Raw genomic sequence first — 19,681 nt, 5'->3', positions numbered from 1 at the left:
GGTCCTCGCTCGGCTCCGTTCTTTAAGGGGAGCGCTCAAATCATCAAAGGTTCCACGCGTCTAGCATTGGGTCTGCCTGTTTACCTGTACAATCCTTCAAATGTTGCATAATAGCTTTTTCATTTAGTGAGTAAATAAATCTTGTAATGTCTGGCAACTTTTGACCCCTGCCCTTTCCCCCCCTTGACCCTCTATTTACATAAATACGTTGAACCTGCAACATGACATCATCTAATGTTAACACACATTTTTGCAAGGGAGAACTGCAGAGAAGGTACATAGCAATGAAACTGACACTGTACACATGTATTGTCTGTCCAACTCAAGTGCTAAGGTGTTTTCCACTGGACACACTCACTCTCATGTTCATGTTTTTTTTTTTTTATTTCCTTTTTTTTTGTCTCTAGTCACTGATATATCGCTGAGGCAAAGTGTAAGTACGTTTTATGAAACAGAGTACCTGACTATTTTTTTTTGTTTATTTGTTGATATGCATATATGTACACATACACACACGTGTAAAGATATATGCATACGTGATTCTTTTTATCCACACACAATACAATTTATGCATAGTTCCCCAACAAAAATACCCCAAGATCCCGTCCCAACCAACACCCACCCTCCCAAACCCCCGTCACAACACCCCACTGGTTTATATAATGTCAATATGTATAGCACACACACACTCAGCAAAAAAAAAGAAAGAAAAAGAAAGAAAATAAAAAAAGGAAAAGAAATTACAAACATATTTTTTGAAAAGGGCTGTCCCTTTTCTTTCCTTCAGCGTTAAAGAGATAAAGGAGAGAGGCCATGGGGCTGGGTGGTGAGTGACTCGTGATATCGAGTGAGAGGAGGCAGAGGAGGGAGTTGACTTTGGGGGGCATCGTAACGCTGCATTGTCGGGGGGCTCAGGGCAACTCGGGGCACTGCCGGGGAGAGGACAGAGCTATCATGTCGCCCATCCTTCTGACAGACGCACCCGTTTGATGGAGGGGCTCTCGCGCTCGTCCAGGGCGGGCCGGGCCAGTCCCAGAGGTGAGTGGAACTCATTCCTGTGCTCATCGCGGTCGCTGCCCTCGTGGGAGCTGCTACAACTGCTCAGGCTATCGACGGGGGAGCGTCCCGAGTCCTGGCGAGACGAGTGGTTCTGGGGAGTGGGTACCCCGCCACCGTAGCCCCCCGGTGTGCTGCTGGTGCGATCTCTAGGAGGAGAAACAGGTTCGGACTTGATGTGCAGGCTTTGAGCAGAGGGCAGGGAGAGATTTGAACCCTGACATAAGTGAGAGCTAGAGCAATTTCTGTAGGAGGGAAAGGAAACGAAAGGGGTTACAGAAGTTACAGAGCAGGAAGTGATTTTTAAAGTCAGTGTGACACACAAATATGCATGCAAGCACAGGGACACACACACACACACACACTCACACTCTACTATATTTAAACAGGGGGGTGTCATATTTGTGCTGGACCTTGCAAACGAAGGTTGAAAACAGTGAATCTCTGGTGATGTTTTCCGTGTCACATCATGCATCCACACAACACCTCAAATTAAGTTCAATGCGCTCACCCTAGCTGGCCGAGAGCTGAATGCTGCATGTTCTGAAGGTGTTGCTGTTGCCACCCGCTCATTGAGCCGAGGTGAAGGGAGCTGCCGCTGTTGAAGCCAGACAGGGAGGACAGATCTGCGCTATTCAGGGAATACTCTGTGGACAAACACAAGAAGAAGAAGAAGATGTAGACTAAAGGTTGTTCAGAGAAGTTCAAACAAAGTTGCAGAGAGAATGCCGCTCTGATAAATGCTGCTGAGGTGTTACATGAATGCTTTCTGTGTTGGTAGCGCCCTCTGCTGTTCGACTCATGTATTACAGTAATATTTGAAAAGGTTTCAAAAACAACACATGTATTTGAGATAGCATTTTTACTGATGCACAACATCTGAACCACAACTTGATTTGTTGGGTTTTTTGGGTATAGGGGGATTTAAATTCATTTATTTTATTACCTTATTTATAACACAAGCTAATCACAGAGTTTATGAGGATGTGTTAATGGGACATTTTATCATTTGTCCTGGAGAGCCTGAACAGAAAATTACTCTACTTGGGCATCAATTTGTGTAATGAATACAATTTTAATACTAAAAAGGTCACAAACACGTGGATGAAAATATACTTAACAATATTTTGACATTAATTAAAAAAATGTTTTAATTTATATGCATGAGTGCACTTACATCCTTTTCGAGTGTTCAGTGTTAAGACTTTTGGTTTAGAATTCAAGGAAGCTCTCACCAAGAGCCTTCCTATGACATATAAGTAACTTATTTTCACCCATAATGTCACTTAAGCCGCTCTGGTTCTGACCCCTTATGTATATGCATGTATGTGATACATACCGGTACCATAAGAAGTCGAGATGGCAGATGGGTAACCGCCCATGCCTTGTCCTGGTAGAGTGGGAGTTGCTACTGATACCACTGGGGTGGCCAATGACTGAGCAGACTGCGAGTTGTTTATTCTCTGGTTCTGTGGCAGAGAAAGGGAAGACACAGAGAGCAAAAGAGAGATGGGAGAGGCTTGAGAACATGCAATCAACTTCCAGACAAAACAAACAAGAAAAAACTGCAATAAACCAAGAAAGTTCTTTTTTTATTTTCTTTCATTTCTTTTCTTTCTCTCAACAGATGCTGAGAGAATGAATGTGATGCCAACTTCTGGAGAAATTAATCAGTTGACATGCGGCACGGCTGAACCCTGCCAACCCGATCATTTACCACCCTTTCCGAGGGCCCACTGTCGCTATAGTAACACCACCGGTCTCCACAGCAACGCAGGGTAACGACGGCAAGGGAGAGGCACTTTACTGTAGTGGAGGGGAGGATTTGGCAGAAAAGGATGGAGGTTTGATGAAAAATCAAACTGTACTCTTTAATTGTCCATTTCTACATCCTTAGCAATAAAATCTGTGAGCTGAACGTGTGCAGCGGAAGACTGCATGCAGGCGAGAAGATAAAATGTGGAAAGGGAGGAGTAGATACATGAGGGTAGGCAGAAAAAAGACCAGGCTGCTTTTACTCTGACACACCACTGGATGGCACTATGTGCCCTCACAAAATGTCATGTGAGGTGACATTGAAGCCGTCAGCAGAGTCAGCAACAATGAAGGTGAAAGTTTCTCTGGAGTCTGGACCACTTTTCTCAAAAAAATGCTGTATCTGGCTGTAATAATCTCAGTAGAGATGAATGCAAAACAAGAGGTTTCTCGAGGAGAGGACTCAGGTGACTGCGGCACTCTCAGTTCTACGAAGCACATTATGCACTCACGAACTATCAAACTTCAAACTACTTCAAATTCTTAAGGTTGCTGTTTGGATTTCTACATTTGAGTGGCAGTCTGACTTACCAATAGCAGATCGACATCCTCGGACTGTCAGCATTGAAAGGGGAGGGTAATAAATTCAAATTAGTGAGTGTGAGTGAGAATATAAAAGTGGTGGCTAAGTGTGGATCTAGGGATGGGGCTGCTGCAGGACTGAGCCAACGGAAACAGAACTAATGTGAGGAGAGGATGCTGAGAACTATTCTTACTATTCTAACTTAATAAGAAAGACAGAGGAGTGAAATATCTGGGCCTGTAAGCGCCAACTTGCGCACACAGACACAGCAGAGGAAATATATCTGACAGTATATCAGACTTGGGCACAAAGTAAATTTCAAAATGTTGGTTTAGAGAGCTGCCATGGCATTTGAGAGAAAAACAAAAATGTCATCCTCCTAAAGTCTTATCACAAACATAACCTCATCAACCCAAGTCTGATATGAGGAGATGAAAGCCGCAGAGAAGACATGAAAGGAAATAAACAATAGCAAACAAACCCCCCATAGATAGGAAGATATACAGTAGGGAATGGGGGTGGGGGAGAGGCGGAATGGTGACATGAAAACAGGGATGGAGAGATTACTCACGATGGAGGGCATGTTGTTCTTGGCACCAGGGGGGATGAGCACACGTAGGTCAGGTTTGCGGTTGTTCATGCCCAGGTTCATGGGTGGAGGAGACTTAGCCTGCATGTTCTTGTTCATGCCACCTGGAGAGACCAGCAGACCTGGCGAGTTGCGGTGGTTCCCATATCCATTTCCTGAGCGAGCACAGAAAGAGGCAAAGAACCGTTGAATATAGAGGGACTCTTTGTATTAAAAACACACAGCTACATGTTATAATTTGAAGTCCTGTTGTCCACGACTGTGTAACCAAGTGAAGGACTGCAGGAATACATTTTCAGCTGCCTCTTATCAGTGTTTCCGTCTCATCTCCACTTCCTCTGTTAGAAATGTTATTAGCTCGCCAGTCTGACTGACGGAGCATATAGTCAAACAGAAGTCCTGTTTTTGCCTTGATCATCACCACTGTTTGCTGTTTGGTAGTCATACAATGAGGGCATCCACTTGAGAGGACCTCGCCCTCCACCTCTGTCACTGTCAGTTAAGGCTACATGTGCCCTTCAACAGCCAGCGAATCGTGTAAAAACATCTAATTACAAGAAGCAAGACCACAGAGGGATGGGACCCGTCATTTGACCATCAGAGTTAAATATATGTGTGGTTCCTCCAGACAAAGACCCTGCCTTGGGGTTGTCACCAGAGCATTCCCTTAAGTACGGAGGGCCAAGTGCAGCACCCATTTCCTCCTCAAAAACCTTTGGGGCGAAGTCCCAGCAACATCATTAAAAAAACTGAGAGTGGAGCATTCTTGCAAGCAACATAGTCTTTGTTTCTAACCCAATCCCGCAGGCTGTTTTTCCCCTTACTTCTCCTTCCTTCTTCCAAGGGGTAGAACACAGGGCACTGTGTGGACGTTCCCACTTGAAAGACGGGCAGGAATTATACGTTAGACATAAATGAATTTCCTAATCATATACTCCAGGGGAAAATGAGTCGCAGATGTCTTCCTGGGCAATTTCCCTCGCTGATCTTTGTTTAATTTGAGAGCGAGGTTTTTGTTGTTTGGAAATGAAAAGTCTCAAAAGCTCAATTTGAACAATCTGAAGAGTAAACGACCGCTAGCGGTGAGAGAAAATGAGGCCGTCTGACAGAAAACGAGAAAAACAGTGTGTGTGACTGCTGGTGTGTGTGTCTGTGTGTGTGTTTGTGCCTCTGCTGGCATGTCTGATGTGTGAGCGTGCATAAGTTGATGTTAACAACATAGACTTTGTGTGCCATTGTATGTTTTGCTGTGTACGATTTTGCATTTACATGACTCTATATAAGCACCATTTTGCTGTCAGTGAACATAAGCACAGTGTGACTTCAGACTCTATGAGACGTGCTGTATGACTGCATATGCACGAGCCATGCGTATGGATGCACGTGTGTGTTTTGAATTGGACCCTCTTAGTTCCAGTGTCAATCTCACATTAGCAAAGAGGCAGCTGCCTCTTCAGTTTTCCCGCTCTCTCATTCTCATGGCTGGCCCTTTGTGAGATTGAGTGGGTGCATGTGGAGTTAGATGAATGAGACCTCACAGACACATAAAACACACACACACACCACACATACACACACTTTGCTAAATAACCCAGCAGGAAGTACATCAGTGTTTCTGTACAGATGAATAAAAAAACGAGATTGAGCTATAGAGAGACATTAATACACACTTTGGTCAAGATGACATGGACTTCATCTCGGTGACAGTTAATCAGACATCTGTGTGTTGCCACCCTGTGGAGATGGCTGCAGTTCAGTCAATTATCTGCTAGATGACTATGATCATGAGTGGCATAGGCCAGTCCTTAAGCACTTCAAAAGTAAAATCATTAGCTAATTAAGCTAATGAAGGAAGAACTCGGACTCAAATCTTCCCATTCTGTGACTTGATCACGGTTGCATTCAGACACATTGAGTCCTGATATCCACAGTTCATTTCCACTGTCCTCCTCTAATGTAACTTTGCACGGTCGAGCTGCGGCGCGGGCCACCGTCAACCGTTTAGAGGAAGTACCAAAATGGAACACAGGCCAGCCAGGAGTGTGTTTAGCTGCTGTATAAAACACACACACGGAGAACAACATCTGATCTGAGATTCAGATAAACAGCTTTTTGCTATTTCTGATGTGTGTGGGGACACCTGAGGTCAAAACTGAAGGATCGCAATCCGTCTCTATAGGTGCCATGGTTACAAGTTAGCGCACTTCGAGATGCATGTGTTTGACAAGGCCCCTCTCGGGAGTGTTCGTTTTCTCTCTCTCTCTCTCTTTCTCTCTCTCTCACACACACGCACGCACACACACACACACACACACACAAAGGGGAGGTGTGGTTAAACTCATGTACATTTTACTGTTACTGAACAAATTTCTGATGTCCTGTTGTGGTCTAACAGGCGCGCTCCATTCTATTCCCCATACACACACACTCTTCCGTTGCGGTTTGGCGAAATGTGCATTCACCCCTGAATTCTCCAACTGAACTAAGGTGTCACACTCGTGCTTACAGCTTGTACAGTTGGTGTGAGGTGGTGCCAAGATTGAGACACACTTTGATCTATTGAACCTGGCTCGCTGTCAGTTCTTTTCTGCTTCTATAACTGTGTGGTTTTATACAAATTAAATCTTAAACATGTACCTTGTATCTAACTCATTCAAGGGACTAATTGGTGTGTGAGCAAGATGAGAGGTGACACAAGTTTCTTGTTAATTCCTCCCAGTGCTTTCGTGAGCAGAGCGCTGATCGGAGCATAGATGACAGCTACATAATTGTACAAATGGAGGTGGGAGGTTTGTTCATTTCTGGGACCTCGGTCCGCAGCTTCCTTTCTTTAGCTCTCTTTCACTCACATTCGGTCTCTTTCCTCACCTCTCGCAGCCAGCAAAAGAGTTGACAGATTGAACACATACTGTAAAATGAGCGAACATACACACGCTTGCATACACACTTCGCACAATATTTCCACAGTGCGAGACATGATGACTCAGCCTTTCAGCAACATGCCCTATTTGCACTGGACTAGAATTACCTGGGGAACTCGTGTGATGTAGACTTGTACTTTTGCACATAAACACAAAGTCTGTATTTCAATTACATTTACAGGCCGAATCATGAAGATTATCTCGAGATACAATTGAAACATAGTGCATCTTCATGCTAATGCTGCAGTGAAAAGGAACTCTCAAGTTCATATTTTCTTCATGGGAAGTCGACTACACGACATGTTCGAAGTTCAAGTACTGTAAGTCATGAAAACACCGTTGCTAGGCAACTAACAACAAAAATGACCTTGTTCCCTTTTAAAAAATGTGAATGTTTTCATTATTGCAACTTCCTAATTATTATTGGTATCCAAAAAAATTAACTCCTGCAGGTTATGACATTTTGAGATCTTTGTTTGGTGACATACCGTAGGTAATGTGTGGAAACGAAACTCTAACTTTACAACTGAGGAGATGTCAGACTCTTACAGGATTAAGAAACAACTTCTACGATCCATCCAAACTACAGCAGGATCCCAGGTAATGTTAATTCCATTTGAACTGGGCTTTCAAAGCTGTCATTTTCTCTCTTTGGAGACAGTGGAAACATGACATCTGAGGCACAAAGGAGGTGTTTATGTGCATGTCTGAACCACACACACATCCACACACAAGGCCCCTCCTATGTCACTTAGGCCACGCCACTTAAGACACTCACCCAGGCCAGACAGCTACTTGTACAATCAGCTTATCAAAACTCACGGTGAGGAGAGGAGGAACATTAAAACAGTCTTTGTGGTGCCACAGTGGCTGGGCCACCTCACACTGAGTCACTTAGGGGAACATCATTAAAATGGCTGACCAAGTTCACAGAACACTTCCATCTGTGTTCCCCCACTATTTCTACTTTGCACACATGCTTCCACCATCAGTGGATATTCATCATTGGGGTTTCCCCCCCACACACTCTTTCTCTCTCCCCCTAGATGAGATTTAAGAGAGCTTTGAATGGAATCTTTTTGCTCCCACATGACTCTCTCCACGTCGTGTTTTTCGCTGCTGCTGAGCGACACACAGCTCTCACAGAGCGCCTCTGTTCCTTCAGCGCTGTGACACAAAGGCTACATTTGAAGCATGCTCTGCAGCACGCCGTCGACGGAACACACGCCACAACAAATGGTCCTGTTGTGTGTGTGATGAGTGACCAGACAGAGAAACCAGGCATTGACCCCTTGTGATGGAACCCTAGGGGCCAGACAAGACTGCCCAGCTGTGCCCCACTGACCCCCCCACTCTCCATTTTTACACTCCGCACTGTATGTCGAGGCAGTAAAATTTAACCCTTTAAAAGGGAGCCTCTTTTCAATAAACTAGGCCTGATGTGTCCTCAGGGACAAACCCACTGACCCACAGAAGCTAACACATAAGATTCCTCACACATGTTCCTCAAACATGATTTGCTGCACTCTCCACAGGATCATTATGGCATGGTGAGCCACTCCAAACACTGAATTAATTTAATTGTAGACATATGATAGCAGTTACTGTGCAGCAAGTTGTGTGGCAGAGCAGGTTGCTCCAATTGGGAGCTATGGGTGTTGTCATTTCGAATTTACATCCACATCCACGAGGCGGGAGAAATAAAGACGTGGCCCATCATACAGAGACACAGACAAAATTCAACTGTACATTCAAAACTCTTCTCCTCTGTCTGCCTGTCAGTCAATCCGCTGCTTCAGTGCAGAGTGCAATTTTATTTCTGTTTCCCCCCACTTGTTCTACCATTTTATTGCTGAATGCAGGCAGGATGTGTCACAGCCCCAGCACTGGGCAAACATTCCCAGATGAACTCCACGACCACTAACATCAACACATCATGGACAAAATCTCCACTTGGGTTTGGGTTACTATTAGTCATGCATTTTATGGCCCCGAGTGGGTGAGTGGGTGCCATGTGTGTGTGTGTGTCTGTGTGGGTGTATGTGTGTGTGTTAGTAGACAACTGTGTGCGAGAAGAGGAGGCCATTCTTACCAGCACTGGTGCCTGCGCCAGTGGTGAGGTCAGCACCCATGAGGCCACCTGAAAGATGAAAGAGAGAAGAGAGCAAAAGAGAGAAAACCATTAGAGGATAGACACCCACGTAACATCCACTATGCCTCCTGTCTCTTACCTCGCTGGCCTTTCAGAAGCTAACTCAATTTAATCACAATCCGCTGTGTATGTGTGAGCGTCAGTACATCGTATGTGCACTGATACCAGAAGTAATACTACTTCCCACTCAAACCTTAACACTCTGAGCAACTTGAATGCTGCGAGTGGTTACATTAAGCTGCCATCCAAGAAAAATGACACATTATTATTTTTAAGCCATGTGAGGTGGAAGAGTGGGAGGGTCCAGAACGTGTGCGGTTTGGTGTGGATGCTGCGAGCGCCAAAACTCATATTTAGTTTGTGCTGGCGCTTCTCGCATCCAGTTGTAATGACAGGGTGAGGGTGTGGGCAGCAGGCCTTCAGACCAGAGGGACAGAAAAAGGACTTTGGACAACAATAACAAACCAACAGGCCTGATTTGCTTATGTCACCAGCAACTCAATGCCTATACATAGGGCCAGACATCCCATGTGTAGAACCTCACACTAAATCAACGAGACTGCGGGCTGGGATTTAATACGATATTAAATCATCAACTAACTTTGAACAAAGTACTGAGCAGGCAATATGCGAATATATACCAGAGGGGGATGGCTTTAGATTCACTCATTGCCTTTAGGTGGAATATTGCGGCTAGCTGTCATAACATATATCGTGTATTTGATTTGTGTGCATGGCAGACGGGTACACACGCAGTTGAGAAGGTAGACAGATGGGATAACAGCATGTGCATGAGAGCACGTAAGCCCCAACCTGTATTACCTGCACTGGGGGGTCTGTGAGTAACTCCGGGAGACATGCTGTTTCTCTGTAGGCCATGGTGCGCCAGTGGCAACAGGTTGTGGTTGCCTAAGGAACCACCGGGATGGCTGTAAATGAGATTGTTCTGGTTGCTAACGGGAATGGACACGGGCATGTCGTAGTTTGATGGTGGCACGGCCTGCTGAGAAAGAGAGGGCAAAAAGAGAGACACAGGCACAAGTTTGATTAGATACCAACAGTTGCTGTGAGGGAACAAACTAAAACAAGGCATTTGAGTAAAGGAACGGACTCAGGAAGAGAGAAGGAGACGTGACAATTCAGAGACACTCTAGGAACACAAAGGAATTTAAAATCAGTGTAGCTCCAGACAGAGTCAAACACAAAAGAAAAAGAAATACAGAGACAGCCAAGTTTGAAAGGACAAATGGACAACTAACAATAGAGAGTCGTGCATAGTTGAGCGGTACAGAGAACAACTGCTTCGAACAAAGACAGAAAACACAAGACAGTATGGATGGTGAAAGAGAGCACTGCACAAAAATGAATGGGTAAGCGGCTGAAAAACTCCTTCTAAAGATGAAATATGGTCTGGCAACACTTTCTCAATCCAACTTGATCCAGCACAGGTTACTTTGGAGGCTACTAGCATCTTCCTCTCAGTGACATGTTGCACATTTCTCATTGCGAAGGCAAAAGGTTGACTTGAGGAAATATTGTGATGCGGTCGCTGCATTTATATACCCTGAGATGCATTCCTGGTTTATTACATTGAGGAAATAAGACGGCTATGGTTTACTGGGAATAAAGCCAATGGCATCCCACTGTTCGAAGAGAGCTAAAGATAATTCAGTCTGTCTTCACCTCACCAAAAATGGGATGCAGTATTTCTTGAAAAAGTAGCATCAAGACTGGAGTACTGAATTAGAAATAATTTATTTTTCTGTCACACGGAGCTAATGCTAAGTGTTTTTAAGTGGTAGACTCGGATCAGTCAGCAGTCTCATCAGGAACATGAGGAGAGGTAGCCTGCTGGCCCCGGGCGTCTAGTTTGTCATGTTTATTGTGTCACTTGGCAGAAGGGTTTAACCTTGGGAGTGCCCTGGAAGTGGTTGATCCTGCATGTTAGCTTTAGGAAGTAGAAAATAGGGCCTTAAATTACTGCCATGTGTCTCCGAGACATGGAGGGAGCGCATCAGGGGGATCATCAGCCAGGCTTACGTGGAAGTGGGATATGTGCCTCAGCACTACGTCGTCGTCTTCAATTTTCTCCCTTGCGCTAGTGTTCTTATTGCAGGCCAAATATTATTTCAAAGTACAAAGACAATTACTTTAACCATATTTCATTGTGGGCCCTCTGCACATTTCGCTTTTACTGCAACTTTACACAGGAGTGGACTCGCCAAAAGCTACGGTCGCTTTCTTTTATAACCAGAGAGGGGCTGTCTCTGGTTTTATTTTTTGAAGACTTTCAGTAATTTCTTCCATCTCAGATTCCTCGTTGGAGTTGTTATACCTCGTGACTTCTCTGTGCGGTGGTGGGGGAGAGTGGGGGAGCTGTGTCTGTGCGCACTTCTGTGCACAGTGGCTGGGTGTAAGGGCCCCCGCCGACTGTAAGCTCTCCTTAAACCGGTGCCATCCTTCCTGTTTTCGCTCATCTTCCTCCTCCGCCTCTCCCCACAGTCCCCTCAACAGTCCCCTGCAATCCAGAGGCCCAGTGCTTGGCAGCCACCCTGACCACACACTGAACTGCCACTTGTTGTGTGCAGAGTACCACCCCCCACCCCACCCCTGCTGTTCCACCCCCATCCCCACCCAGCTCCGATCCCAAACCCACTCCACCCCGCCACGCCACCCCAGCTCACCAACCCCTGCCTTGCTTCTAACCACAGCTCCCCCTGCTCCACGCGGCGCAGAGACTACTGTTCTTCTCTGAATTATCTACCATGGAATTATCTCTTTCTCTGTAAGACGAGAGCACTAACCATTCCAGTATGGTGCTTTCTGAATGAAGGGCAGGCTCAGCTTACATAGAAAGCAGCCTTTATTTTGTGGTTTCTGGCAGCTGGTTATAGATAAGATCTTCTGTAAAATTAACACAGTAAAATATGAAATCCAGTACATGACATATCTTGACATATCTTTGTTCAAGATGTTTTTTTTAAAGATGTTAGGCTACACATGACTTTGCCTTCAGTTGTTTCAGCGGAACGAGACATAATTGAGTTTTGTGACGAACGGAGATATGTTTAAGAGTGTTTGAATGTCTGCTGCTGTTTCACTGCCACAGTGTCTGTCCTTGTTGCTGCGGGTGACTGAGCGCTGTGTTTTGGTGCAGGAAAAGGAAAAGCACATGCAGACCGCACCTCCCCTGAGAGCCAAGCAAGGCATTATGGGTAACGGGTTCAAGGAGGGAACCCAGTGAGGTTAAAATTTGTCACGAGAGAAAGTCTGCAATTACTATAGCAAAGAGTTCTGCTGGTTACGGTTACAGTTATGTCAAATTAGAGGACCGTTCCTCAACTGTAATCAAGCAAAAATCAAAGAACTGTCATTTCTTTCACTGTAAGTATACAATATAATCCCACTCTCGTCTTACTCTCACTCTCACTTTGTGTGTTTAGTCTAGAGGCAAACAATGGTGGTTAGCTGGGTTAGCTCAACAGTTACTTGCCAGTCAGCATTTTGTTAGCCTGCTGAGGGTGCGGCGTAGTGTCAACCCAGTACTTACAGGTATCTTATGAGTTTTAATCATGTGATCAAACTCCTCGTTTATCTGTTTGTATTTCTCCTCAGTGCGTGGGGTGAGGATGAGAGCAGACTCGAGCTCCGGGCTCTCGCCGCCTTTGTTCTCCTTCTTGCTCAATGCCTGCCAGGTCCCACAACCAGAGAGACGGAAGGACGGAGGGAGACACAGATGAGGGGACGGAGGGATGGGTGGTAGGAACAGATGACGTAAACGAGGAGACGAGGACGACGTGACAGAAAGCACAGGGGGGAAAAAAAGGGGAAAGAAAGGAAAGAAAGGTGAGAGGAAGGTTCGGGGTTCAACAAGAGGTACTTACACACAGTCTCTGTCTGCTGATCATCAGATCAATGTCCTCGTTTATTTTCCTGTACTTGTCCTCGGACTCGGGGCTGTGGCCGACCGAGTCGTCTGCGTCGGGGTCTGGGCTGTCACAGCCGTTTAGGCCCTTCTTTCTCAATGTCTGCAAACAGAGTATTTGCACAACATAGTTGAAGGGCTTTCTGGGTAGGAAACAATAACCCAGGTGAACAGTTCTGGAGGGACATGTGGTGATGAAGTGTGAGGAGGCACATTTTTTAAATTGAATGACAAAAGACAAATCCTACTAGAGGAGCTTTGGAAAGAGATTTCTTTAAGTATATCTCGATACATTTAAAATAAATAGATTTCCAAAGTCCTTTTTTTATTTGAGAAACTTGGTCTACAAAAGATCTGTAACCTTTTCCATGAATCATCTTGGCAGGCTCTAGTCTAACCCCCTGGGGGTGACATGAGGATACACTGGCTGCTTTGTGAACAACCAAACATGCTGCTAAACATACAAGATGGCACAAAGGATTCAATCGCGTCCAATAACAAGACATAACAAATGATCAAACTCTTGACCAAGATGACAAATCACGGGACCTTGAAACCTCATAATTACACAGGAAACAGGGAAAAGGTCATAAAAGTAAAACACAATTTTATAACCATAATCATCAGTGGGTCATGAAATAGAATTAAAATACAGTAGTGGTGCTTGGGTTCATGACTGTGGTATATGTACTATTAAATGTGGCAGTTTCTGTTTTGGCCACCTGATGGCCACCTGCCCCCATTAGAGTGGCCAGAAAACAGCAGACAGGCAGAAAAGCTCTCCACTCGCTCACCACTCCCTCCGAGTGGAAGAGAGAGGCAGACAAAGAGAGCGTCAGAGGGAGAGAGAGAGAGAGAGAGCCGCCTCTGTCCTTTTTTAGATATTGTTGACAACCACAACAACAGGGATAAGTTTCACAGCGCATTACCGTGTGTGATAGCACGAGGGTATGTTTGCTTGAGCAAGTAGGCACACACCGATAGGTGCTGTGTTCATTTGCCTCGTAAAAGTGAGAGACAAAGACGCGGCAGAGGAGAAGAAAAGTACAGTAGCTGACAGTTAGAGATCTCATCAAAGGCACCCCCCCTCCTTCCCACCCCCCTTTCACTCTCTTTCACCACCACCGCCACTCCCCCCCACCCACCCACCCCCCTTCAACTCCCCTTCCCTCTCTCCTCCTGGCTTTAATAAAGGGAGATTAGTCTACAGGAGGAATATCACGGGCCTGCTCCTGTCTGTGCAGTCGTCGCTTCACACTGCGCTCTCCTACTTTCATCTGAAGCTCCATATCAGACAGACGTAATTAAATTTACTTTAGCACACCCTGTATTTGATGCTGATCAAGTGTGTGTGTGTGTGTGTGTGTGTGTCTCTCTCTCTCTCGCTGTATACGTTGTAGTGTGTGTACGCGTCGACTGGTGCGAGAGTGTGTGTGTGTGGGAGAGGAAAAGAGGGGAACGAGTCTGTGTTTGTGTGTGCATGTGTGGGTGTGTGAGAGTGGGTGTTAGCGTCAAGAAAAAAGCAAGAGAGACTGAGCAGGAGAAGGGAGGAAGATAGATGCTAAGATAAGTTAATCTCAGTGAACTTCTCCCTCTCATTTGTTTGTCTCCGTCAGTACTCACTCACGGAGGAGATACGAGTGCTAGCTCCTCCATCACAACCAGCAGCAGAAGTGACAGGGAGCGATCTGGCTGCTTAGAAAACAAATAACAATCCAGTCATCTCTCATGTCAGCACAACAAAGGCCTGTTTTGAGTGTGGTTTTAGTGAACTTAGAGGGCTTCTTTTGTGCGTGTGATAACTGTTTGATTCCTGAGGCGTCTCGTGGCGAGGCAGCTACTGTAAGCGTGTCAACATTTGCTGGCTCTCCTCCTCTCTCTCTGAATCCTCACTTGGCCCCTCGAGTGGAAATCTGGAATTCTGAATTTGAAAGCGTCTCTCACATCTTTGACAGTCTTCAGGAAATCACACCAAACAAATCAACCAAGGCGATGCAGGAGATCTGACTTCTAACAGACCCACAGTGAATCAGGCACTCTTGCTCTATCTGAGGTGGATGAGTCAAAAGAACAAAGGGGTTGCAGAGGTTTAGCACGCTGTCTTTTTTGGCAAAGGCGCGAGATGCAAAACTTTTGCTATTTCTTTTGTGTAGTTTTTGTTCTGGCCTTGGCGATGCATCATATCGAACTGACAAGAGCTGAACCGCTGGCCTTTTTCCGTTCACATGAGAATGCATGCGAGAAAAAAAAACAACAACTTTTCTTCCTACTTGCACATATTTCTTCCACCTACCGCTACCAGCACAGAGAGCACGAGAGATTCACTTCCATTCTAGGAAGGGTAGCAGTGAGGAGAGTGAGGGCTGGCGTGAAGAAGACACCCATATGGGGCAACTGAACTGGTGGTCTGGCAGGGGGTTGGGCGACAGTCGCGTTCGGTGTTGATGGGGTGCAGGAAGCCGGGGGGGTATGGGTGTCATATGACTATTAAGCAAGTGGCCCCGGCTTAGCTTTCAAGCAGGGCTCAGCACATTGAGGGTGCGGTACAAGGACGGTATGCCACTCATCCCAGCCATGCCCACCTGTTTAAAGCCATCACACCTGTTGCCAAAGGCTGACACACAACCCAACCACCAATCAGATCCGTTGAAGTGCTCACATTGCCATAGAAGGGCCTCTCACTCTGGCACTGTCCACCTCACCAGCCTGCCGTCGTACTCTCGTCATCCTATATATTTTCCCCCCTTAATAGCCCCATTACTTTATCTGTGCCCTGAATTTGTCATGTATTTCATGGCTCTGCTCCAGAGAGGCATCAACTGCTACTCCAGACAAAGGCTTTGAGTCTGTTATTCAGTGACATCATCACTATATAAGACACATCAAAGACACCCAGTGTTATTTCAAAATGACTGAGAGAATAATCGTTATTGAAAAAAGAGCCGCTACCCTTACATTGAAAGAAAGAGGAGTGCAAGTACGAAGAGCTGGCATGAAAATAGAGTCTTTGGGGAATATGCTAATGGGATGAGGATTAAACAAAAACACTTTGGTGTAGCTCACTTAAGCCAAGAATTTAATGCACAAAATATTCACCCAAATTAATATTCTTATATTAAAATTATTCAATTTATCAAGTATGTAGGATTTTCAGTTTCATAAAGAAAATCTCATTATTTCACTCCCACAAAATGACTGCTGGCTGCTGAAAGGAACACTTTTTACAGAGCATTATTTAAGTTTATGGCCATTTCATTGGCTGTGTTTACTTTCAGCAACATTTTTCACCATTAATTATTAAATGATTTTTTTCTTTTTAATTATTAGAGTCTTTGAAATTAAAAAAAAGAGGATTTACAGCCAAACAAAGTTTCCCTTCCTGTTTCCTGAGAAACCACATCATGAGAGAGAAAGATTAATGAAGAAGGGGTGACAAACTACTAGTTACCAGTCATGCTACAGAGAGTGAGTCCAGTAAATGTGAGAGTGAAGAATTAGAAAGAGTATGACAGAGAGGAAAGCCTGCAAAAAAAAAAAAAAGAAGAAGCTGTGTATGCTTGCTTGGCTCTGTGTCTTTCTCTGTGGCCCCTTTGGAGGCTTGCTCCTAATTAAACTCCTTCTTCATGATGCTCCCTCATGACTCGACTTGTCACAGGGCCTGTGCGAAGCAGGCACAGCATAGACACGGCGTCCTACATATTTAGACACCCGTCTCATCGGTACCCTTCAGCACTGCACCCTCAGCTAGGCTGGCCTAGACTAGGTTGTGCTAAGGTGGACTAGAGGACCACAGTTAATGGGGCTAAAAGAGGCAACCTGGGCTGGATTGAGACACTCAGAGGCTAAATGAGCAACAGAGGAACTGATTAACATTGTCTATTTCCAAAGATTTGAGTCTTCTGATGATTTAACTATGAGAAAAAAAAACAGCTTTATACTCATTTCATAGTTTGGGTGTGGGTGATAACTTAATGTAGCTCTTGAGAAATACTGTGGAGGGTATTTGGGTGTGAATTCTGGGTGGCCCCAGGGGGTCTGCTAGGGACAGCTGACGCCTGCCCAGAGCTCCTGCCATACCAGGAGCCGTCTGCTCGGCATTCTGCCACCCTGCTCACCCTCTCTATCCGTCTTTCTGCCCCCATCTTTCTGTCTCAGTCTGCTGCTCAGTCTGTCTCCGTCTCCCTGCCTCTGTCCGCTTCCTCTCATTTTCTGCAATTCGACCGAGTCTGAACAGAAGCCGAGTCAAAACATTGCCTGCTTGATGGGTACATCTTTATTTCTGATAGACTCAGGCTAGTTGACGGGTTGTGTTTGGAAAGAGCTTCATTGCTGACCATTCCCCTCTGCAGTTATCTTGGCAGTGGCAGAAGGGTACGACACATTCAATATTGTGTTTATGGCTATTGGCGACAGCCAGGCCAATGAATGTTTCTCAATGTCTTCAACCCAATGGCTGCCAGCACCAGCGCAAAAACCCTCTACAAAAACAGCCAGTTTATAAAAGACCTTTTATGTCTTTGCCAATACTGTACGGTCTTCAGAATACACATACTATTGTAAGCAAAACCAAGACTTATGAAAGAAGATATTATAGTAGCAGGGAACAAAGGGTTTTTCCCAATAAATTCAGCAGTTTATGGTTTTGCAGTATATTTTCAAAACAAGTCGCTGACAGTTGAGCACAATATAAAGGCATTAATAACTGTGCCACTTATGGTTAATCATTTTTGCTGTGTTGTTAAAATATAATAAAAATGGTGCTGGAATAAACAGCTTTGCCTGGCAGGGTCTCAGCCTCTGTTTGTCACAATGTTAAAATGGTAGAGAACAGATGGATTCAGTCTGACTATCAAAGATATTCCTTGACATGACAGTATGCAAATTGGACAGACCTGCCTTTAGAACGTGTGAGAATTTGTGTAGGTTGAGTGTGACCACAGGGTGCACCTGCAGTATGCACTGCAGTCTTTTAACTGGTTTAGGACCCAAATGTCTCAAATCTCAAAGGGCTGCCAAATAATATTGAAGAAATGTTATCGAAAGCTTTAAAGATGCTTTTCTTTATTGTCACAATAAAGTCTGAACCGAAACAAAGATTTAGATCATGACTGTTTCAGGAGTAAAGTGACAAAATGAGGAGTTCAGAAGCCACAGGACAGCAGGGGGCTCCGTTGTTTTTACCAATTGACAAACTCAATTTCGTCAGAGCAGATTGGTAAGGACCAATGTGGCTCAGTGTCAGTAGGGGTTAGGCAGTGGGGAGAAACGTTGTCCCTTTCCATCACAAATAACAAGATGGAGGTCTTCATGAAGTGGACCCGCTGTGGATTAAGACCCTCCAGCGCCGCTGCACAATAGGCACACTCAGGGTGGCCTTGCTGGCGGCATGGATGGGGTAATAGTATGTTTGAGATGTGCTCTCATTCTCCTTATTTCTATTTCTTTTTCTGTCTATCTGGCTCATTTTTACTTGCTCTCGTTTTTGTCCCCCCCCCCCCCCCCGCCCCCCCCCCCCCCTCACTCTCTCTGTCTCTCTCGCTCACTCTTTCTTTCTCTCTGCTTTTCGGAGTGGAGGGAACATCAGAGGGATCAGGCTGGCTTAGCTTATTGGAAGCAGATGGCAGACCAAAGGCAAGAAGGCCACAGTTTCATGAAGCGTGGTTTGAACATGCCAGGACCATGTCGAGGGGCATGCCCATGGATGATGGCTACATGGTGTGTGCGAGTGTGTGTATGTCTTTGAGGGAGAATTTCGGGGGAGATGGTTAATTTTGTAGGTTACCAATCAGAGGAATGGGACCCCAAATCACAGTCTGTCCCTGCCTTTTTTTTTTTTTTTCAGTCATCATCTGTGCATCCCTATGCACTGGTTGAGACGATGCATCAATGACTTTTCAGTGATTTGGTGGCTTTGAAGCCCCTTACTCCTGGTGCCCTGCTGCACTATAATCAGGAATCAAAGGCTGGCGCCTGAAATCCATCATCCCTGGGCAAAGTGGTCGCGTGTTCAGTAATAATGTTGGCTAACTGTGTAATTACTAGCTATCTAGGGATTACTAGATTGACTAAACATTAAAAAAGGGAGTGAGAAGTAGAGCAAAAAATAGAGAAACGTGTTAAGAATAAGCGAGAGAGAGACAGAAAGCAAGACAGAACGGGCACTATGCGCTCCAAACTGTGGCATTTCGATGGTGCATGTGCTAAAATCACCATTAAGAAGAGCCCACTGCAGACGAGAGCCCACTCACAGACAGACAGTCTTAGCTAGCCAGGACACAGCACAATACCAGATGGTGCAGTGTTTCCCATATGGAATAGACAAACACTAAGCACATGTCAGAATCCAACACTGTTTGCTACAGCAGCATCCCGGCCCCAGGAACAAAGTGGTCATTCAAACTAGTCACTACACTGTATAATTACCCAGAAAGACATTATGAAACACAATGCCAGCTCAGTGAAACTGAATAAAGAGGGCACTTATGTCTGCACCCTCAACGTACCCATCTTTCATCCCATCTACACTCCAGTTGTCTCTATTCAAATGAGAGAAATGAGAATATGTCTGCACGTATCACTGATTCAACATAAAAATCAATTTGTCAAGCCTGACTTGTGTGTGGAAAACACTCCCATCCTTGCTTTCCACACTGTAATGCCAAATATATCACTTTGTGATTGCACTGTGACATTATTAATA

The 19,681-nt window shown here is 45.1% G+C and overlaps 1 protein-coding gene across 7 annotated transcripts in view; it reads right to left on the bottom strand.

Annotated features, from left to right (window-relative positions):
* Positions 1–401: 401 nt before the first annotated feature.
* The window catches only part of mef2cb (myocyte enhancer factor 2cb), a 69,064-nt gene continuing 49,784 nt past the window's right edge, over positions 402–19,681 (bottom strand). Inside the window, exons 3-10 of one of the 7 annotated variants that reach the window (XM_073467120.1) lie at positions 13,025–13,084; positions 12,607–12,744; positions 9,879–10,056; positions 8,997–9,044; positions 3,966–4,138; positions 2,396–2,525; positions 1,568–1,703; positions 861–1,301 (exon numbers count right to left, since the gene is read on the bottom strand). In XM_073467120.1, the coding sequence (XP_073323221.1) occupies positions 953–1,301; positions 1,568–1,703; positions 2,396–2,525; positions 3,966–4,138; positions 8,997–9,044; positions 9,879–10,056; positions 12,607–12,744; positions 13,025–13,084 (1,212 nt within the window). In that variant the 3' untranslated portion in view covers positions 861–952. Of the gene's footprint in view, positions 1,302–1,567; positions 1,704–2,395; positions 2,526–3,965; positions 4,139–8,996; positions 9,045–9,878; positions 10,060–12,606; positions 12,745–12,940; positions 13,085–19,681 lie in introns of all 7 variants that reach the window. The other 6 variants (XM_073467118.1, XM_073467115.1, XM_073467116.1 and 3 more) reach the window with 6 other exon arrangements.

Source organism: Pagrus major, chromosome 5 (genome assembly GCF_040436345.1).
Source record: "Pagrus major chromosome 5, Pma_NU_1.0".
Taxonomy (NCBI): domain Eukaryota; kingdom Metazoa; phylum Chordata; class Actinopteri; order Spariformes; family Sparidae; genus Pagrus; species Pagrus major.
This window is presented reverse-complemented; position numbering and strand designations above follow the sequence as displayed.